This window comes from Cynoglossus semilaevis, chromosome 15, assembly GCF_000523025.1.
Source record: "Cynoglossus semilaevis isolate Cse_v1.0 chromosome 15, Cse_v1.0, whole genome shotgun sequence".
In the NCBI taxonomy this organism is placed as follows: Eukaryota; Metazoa; Chordata; class Actinopteri; order Pleuronectiformes; family Cynoglossidae; genus Cynoglossus; species Cynoglossus semilaevis.
The window spans coordinates 1,565,399-1,572,172 of NC_024321.1; the positions used below are offsets into that span (position 1 = coordinate 1,565,399).

Sequence of the window (6,774 nt, forward strand, 5' to 3'; positions counted from 1 at the left end):
TGCCTGGATGAAAATGAAACTTCACATTTAAGTTCTTTTCCGCAGAAAATACCCCCAAGGAGAGATAAAGTTTGAAGCGGTTTCAATTTTCAATCGAAAATAAAACTTGAGACAAACTGAAACACCTCGCTGTTATGGTTGGTCTTTGTCAGTTTAGGAACAGTCAGAGAATCAGTTTTATGATCCAGGGATGATGAGGGCACATAGTGTGCGCATGTATGCGTGCACACGTGTGTGTGTGATAAAAATAGAATTTGTCACCCAAGATGCAGATGTTTGAAGTTGTCTAAGGTCAAGAAGAGTGTCAGGACTGTGTAAGTGCTTCTGTTCCTCTGCTCCAGATCGACAGCAGCATTACTAACAGCAGTAACTAATTCTGTTGCCGTAACGCTAAAAGTAGTTCATGCAAAGCAGTTGTTGTTTTTTTTTTTTTTTTTTTTAGAACAGTTCCCGTATATATATCACTAAACCCCACACAGTCCTGCTCTGTCAAGGTTCCAGGCACAGTATTCCATTATTGGATCCCTATTTGCATGTGAGAACACAAGCGAGTCAATGTGGGCCAGGTGAAGGACCGCGCGGTGTCGCATGACATGCAGAGGACAGCCAGCTAACTAATGGCACAGCCTGTCATTGTTCTGGGAATTTACAGTGTTCTTCATCTACGGTGGTATAACCCCAGGCCTTCCTTTCACTTTGATAGACCGCCACCATGACTTTGTTTTTCAGTTTACGGGTGGAAAGAAGACAATAGAAATCGATGTTTCTGCACAATGTGCATGTACATTGAATATTAAATTATAATTAGAATGTATTTTGGTGGCGCTTTGGCCCACAGACAGTATAAGAGTATAACTCACATCAGCAGAAAAATTCATAATGAAGATGAAAAACACGTGTATAAGTTATTCCGGAGTATAATTCGCACAAACTAGCTAGATTGCAAGTTCGCAGTTCAGTGCTTATGTACCAGTATCTGCTACTCCTGTATTACTGAATATTTACATGTTCGTTATTATCACACTGACAGCCGCCTAGAGGGCGCTCTAGGTGGCTGGTGCAACAACTCAAGAGCGACTTAAACCTTAATTTCCCAAAAAGGAACTCCCGAGGAATTGATAGGATTTGCCTTTACTGTCTGTTAGTCTGACATCTTTGTTCCTTACCCGATAGGATATTTTTATGAACTGTGACTGACAGAGATGACAGTTTGATCCCGATGAGGAATTGTTATTAACTCGCTGTCTCAAAATTCCCAGACAGAAATAATTGTAACGCTGTCAGTCCACAGAGAGGAAATAAGTTCAGCGCTAAAGGAAGTCCTTGAAAATGCTATTGTTTAATATGGCACCGAAAAGCAGTAGGTGGAAGACGAGGAATTGCGACCGTCGAATACAGTCGCAGTTCAGGAGGCAGATGTTAAGCTCCAGAAATAGCCAAGGCCAAAGAGCAGGAGGGTTTCTAAACAATGCAGCACACACCAACTTCACGTCACGCCCCCCCCCGACATTTCAAGCTTTTTTAATGATGTTCGCTTCCACATGGTCCCGAACTGGAGTCTGGCCGCCACTGTGTGCTCCACAGGAAAATAAACTCGGAAAAAAAAACATCAAAACAAATAGAGGTGGGAGGATAAACAACAGGAACAGGAAAACACCGAGAGGAGGCACCTGGTCCACGAATCAGAAGGACTGCGGGGTTGAGGGTCTCCAGTGACACGCAGAGACACACTCCCTGTCCTGCTGCTGGTCTTCCTATTGACTCACAGTTTTCCTCCTGTCGGAATTCCTGTGTGTGTGTGTGTGTGTGTTATTGCATCAGTCTTTGTGTCAGTTTGTTTATTCAACTGTATATAAAGCTCGCACTGGAATTTGCTCCGTGTTAATTGCGTCGGATGTCGCTGGGTTTCAGGAATGTTGTGATTGTTCTTGTTGTTGACTTTCATTGACTGACTTTAAACCCCGGCCGGCACGCTAACACAAACGCGCGCCCGCACACGCGTGAGCTCCTGCAGCTGTACAAATGTTTCATCTAAAAGTGGCTAATTAGGTTTAGGTTTAAGTTGGTTAGTGCGCGATCGCTTGTTGACTGGAGAGTCACTAACTACTAGCGTGTAAACATAAGAAACTATAGATTCAACTCTAGATTCCTGCCAATCTCAATGGAGATTAGTCTTGGTCCACTTCAGTTGAGGTAGTACCAACAGAACCACAGTCTACCTGAGTACCGTTGTGGGTCCTGTCCTGTCCCATAGATTCTTCTATCCGAAGAATAACTAGTTAGGGACTATCTTTTTTTTTTTTTTTTCAGGTAGGTCGCAAGGTTTTTTTGGGGGCAGGGGGTGTAGTTCGGAGAATATGGTAACTATAAATAATAATAAGTCCATGTTTAGTATCCAAGTACTGTTATTATTTTTTTCGTATTCAATGAAATATACTTTTACAAAAATATCCTGAACATGAAGCGTTTGCTTTTTTTTTTTTTCTTTTCAAAATTCATCAAGCTGCTAGGATTGAGTTCCCTCAGTGGTCCAGTTGTTTTTTTTTTCAAAATTCATCAAGCTGCCAGGATTGAGTTCCCTCAGTGGTCCACTATTGGGCCCCGGGCCATATGCTTGACACCCTGGTATAAACTGAAAGTTTATTTGATTTTGATCATTTTTCTGACCTACTCATAGACAACAAACTACTAGAATCAAGAAACCCAGTAATTGTACAAAACGCGAAGAATCTAGAAAATTGTATTTAAAGTACACATACAAATGAAAAAAAGGCCTATTTGGGAAAGAAAATGTCCAACAACAGTCTGCAGTTTGTCTCTAGATGTCTACCGCAATCTCCACGTCTATCCAATCATCATGCAGAAGACAATCTTCCAGCCCTGCCACTGCTCGTAGACAAGCAGTCGTATTTCAGACAAGCAGAAATAATGTGTATTTGATAAGTAAAGTGTATTTGATACATTTATCTAATCTTTGTCTGGCCACATGATGCCCTATGAAAGACAGTTGGATTAAGATAAGTTTCCCATGTTTTGGGCAACAGTACAAGAATTGGTTTTTATTTTTTACACATTTAGACTCTTCTAAAGGAGAGACACAAATTCACATCTCAGTCTGGAATGTTTTCGGTTTCACTCAACGGCTTGACTTTGAGAAACTCCACAGTTAGTATTTGAGGTCTTTACTGAAAACCCACCAGTTTAGGCTGCTTTTTAGTGAGATTTTCCCTGGACCTACCGGGAAAAATACTTTAGACAACAGCGACCTCCACTGGTAATTTATTTTAGCGGTTACTTACTTCCCCTTCAACATGGCTCTGCAACCTTCTACGCCAAAAAAAAAAAAAAAAAAAGAAAGAAAGAAAAAAAAAGAAGAATGAAAACATTTACTCTGACGTGGAAAGTTGTGTTGTTTGGTTTGTTGTTTTGTAAATTTCAGAGCATCCAAAATAGCGTAAAGAGCGTTTAATTCGACCCTTCTGTAACCAACAATAATAAGTGTTTAATTTATTATGGATGTCACGTGTCAAGTTGTCTTCTTGAAATGTGTTTTATCATTATTATTATTATTATTTATTTTTATTTAGTCATTTAGAAATATTAGGAATCTGTTGTATGTGCGGGAAACGAACTAGTTTTTTTTTTCCCCTAATGACCATGACACATTACTAACCTCTAGTGGTCATCTTTGGTAATATTACTTAAATGGGGAAAAAAAACTACATGTAATGCAGCAACGCTTTATTTCGTGCTTTATTTAGTGATATGTTGAATTGACATATTTAAAATTAAACAGAATATTGAAACAGACAAACAGTTAAATGTAATGAGAATGAACCGTAAATGTTAGAAGTCAAAAGTCCCATAATCTGAGTGTGTGTTTGTGTGTGTGTTGTTAGAGATACTGTATAATGATAAACAGTGAGACGAACTTTTTCATCTGCAGCTTAAACATTAACACACAGTTGTAAATCTTTAACTACTCTACCCTCTTCATTACAGCTAACCTTAAGCTTAAGGTCACAACACAACAAATGTCTTTTTATTCTTTAACAGGTGGACTTTAATCACATCGAGACGAGACAGTTTAGACATGGGATCCCCAATCGATCCGCAGATAATTTGCTACTACTCTGCTACTTCATTCCAAGATGATCCACTCATATCTATTTACTTTCTTAAAGATAATCTGGCGATATTAGGAAATAATTTCACTGAGACTGCAATGCGAACGGAGGTTTAAAAAATCTTTTATTTCGATAATTTAATGATTCGTAATGATAATTCAACAACCGGTCCGCAGTAACGGTCGATACTGGCCTTTAGGTGTTCTTAGCCGTCGGTTAAGAAGAGGGTCGTGACCAAGAGCTGACTGACAGCCTTTGTGGTCAGTGTTAACAGTGACCTTCAATGACCTTCAGGGCTGCTGCTGTCCATCTTTTATCAACCATCAGCTCTGACCCAACAGCTTTAATCATCATCACTGAAGGGTCTTCAATCAGGGCAGATCAGTCTGTGTGTAAACCCAGCCCTGACATCACTGGAGACTACTGAACACACACACACACACACACACACACGCATGCATGTACACACATTGTTAAAATTAATAACGTAGTCATAAAAAATTTTCATTAAAAGCGCAGGAGTCAATAAAGGTGATAAGAGATCCAGAGATCACTTCCTTTTTTAGTGACGGGGTATGTGCACCGACTGTAAATATGCCATAAAATGGATTAATGAACAAATATTGTATGTGAATTTGATCAGATCATTTGCAAAAAATAGACCAGTCTTTATTTTCTATACAGGATTGATGGATGGATGGATGGATGGATGGATGGATGGATGGATGATAGATAGATAGATAGATGGATGGATGGATGGATGGATGATGGACGGATGGATAGATGGATGCATACATAGATGGATGATGGATGGATGGATGACTGGATGGATGGATGGATGGATGGATAGATGGATGGATACATAGATGGATGATGGATGGACGGATGGATACATTGATGGATGGATGGATGGATAAATAGATAGATTCATAACCAAAAACATATTTTTGTTTGTGAAAAACTTGATTATGATTTTCTTGAAAGAATCCCCTATAAATACAATAAAATACCTCAGGGTTTTTCAAAATGCTCTAAAGCTTTTAATCATGTGTATAATTGTGAAAAACAAAAAAAACAACCACGCAAGACATTCGTGAAAGAAAATATAAAAATAAAGTTAACAGTGCAAAAATGACTGAAACCAAGTCGGGAAAAGCAAATGTAATAACCTTATCAAAAGCAGGAGCTGCCGCTACAGGAGGAGGAGCAGAAGGAGGAGCAGGAGAATGTGAAAGATTAGACCTAACTTGTCACTCGGAGTCATTCATTCATCCTGCAGCAACAGGAAGAGCAGGGACACTTACGCTAACCCTCACTTGGTCTGTGGGTCTAAATTGAGTCTTAGTCAGTCTGTCAGTCAGTCTGCGAGTTCCAGTCTGTCTGTGAGTCAGTCTGAGGGTCTAGATCTGTTTGTGAGTCTGTGTGTGCTGAAGTCTAAAGTCTAAAGCTCAGGGTCTAACATAGTCTGATTATTGGACTAAGCCTGACTTTGAGTTTCTCTGAGTCTTCTCTGAGCCCTAACCTCTTGTGGCTACTTCTCACACTAACATGCGGTCGTATGGATGGACCGGTGCTCTGGTTCTGGTTCTGGTTCTGACTCTATCTAATCTGACAGGTAAAAAAAAAAAAAAAAAAAAATCTTTTCCTTCTTTATAATCTTTCTTTTTTCATGCAGACTTTCATTTAGCATCAATATTGTGAATATGTGGTCTTTACAGAGAAAGTGATTTTTACTGTTTTACTTTGCATTATTGTCACAAACTGTGTATGAAATGTACTTCATAATGCTCCAAAAACTGGGTCAGTGACACAGGTGAATCATGGGAGATTGTTTTTTTTTACCCTAAAGCTACAGCAGACTGCAATCAAAACATGATATTTTTTTTTCTATTGCTTTGCTGTACCTAACTCCATAGCAAATATACCTCCTTTAAAAACACAAATACTTCAACCATTGGTTCCCCATAGATCAGGATCAAGGAGAAGATAACAAAGGCATAAGCGTAAACCAGAGGTTCCCAATTCAGGGGACGCAGTGCTGTTTTTGGGGGTGCCTGAATGAATGAATGAATGAATGAATGAATGAATGAATGAATGAATGAAAAACGTAATGCAGCATATTTTCCAATGCTGTAAATGCTCAACAAGAGACAAAAAAAAAACAGATTGGTTCAAGGCCGTGTAATATGAATATCTGATAATATTATATATTTTTTTAATTTTCGCTGTCGTTATTTTAACATCCCGCAGTGTTCTGTAGTTGTTGCCGTCAAAGTCTGAATGGCTTAGCGTCCAACAATGGAACAACTGTGCTCAGCATTTAGGTTGTATGTATTAATAGCCGTCCGGCAGCTACATTGGAGTTAAGCAAATGGCAGATCCTAATACGTACAGGTAGGAGTGGAAGTATGGGTGGAGCTACTGTACTGTATTATTATCATTATCATTATTGTTATTATTGTTATTATTGTTATTATTATTATGTCGTCTTTAACTAAACAGCCATGTGTGTATGTTGTTTGCTTTTTCAGGGAAATCTGCAGCTGTGGATGGAGCAACAGAGAGGAACTGTTCCTTGTCTCCCCCGGTGAGACTAGTCCTGAAGCTGAAGATGAGAAATGATTGGATTTATGCTTTATGGAAATTT

At 39.1% G+C, this 6,774-nt stretch overlaps 1 protein-coding gene across 2 annotated transcripts in view; it reads left to right on the forward strand.

Moving 5' to 3' along the window:
• The window catches only part of xpnpep2 (X-prolyl aminopeptidase (aminopeptidase P) 2, membrane-bound), a 74,801-nt gene that overhangs the window by 55,858 nt on the left and 12,169 nt on the right, over positions 1-6,774 (forward strand). The window contains exons 1-2 of one of the 2 annotated variants that reach the window (XM_008326417.3): positions 5,252-5,742; positions 6,659-6,714. In XM_008326417.3, coding sequence (XP_008324639.1) covers positions 5,676-5,742; positions 6,659-6,714 — 123 coding nt within the window. In that variant the 5' untranslated portion in view covers positions 5,252-5,675. Of the gene's footprint in view, positions 1-5,251; positions 5,743-6,658; positions 6,715-6,774 lie in introns of those variants that run through there. The other variant, XM_025063482.1, reaches the window with a different exon arrangement.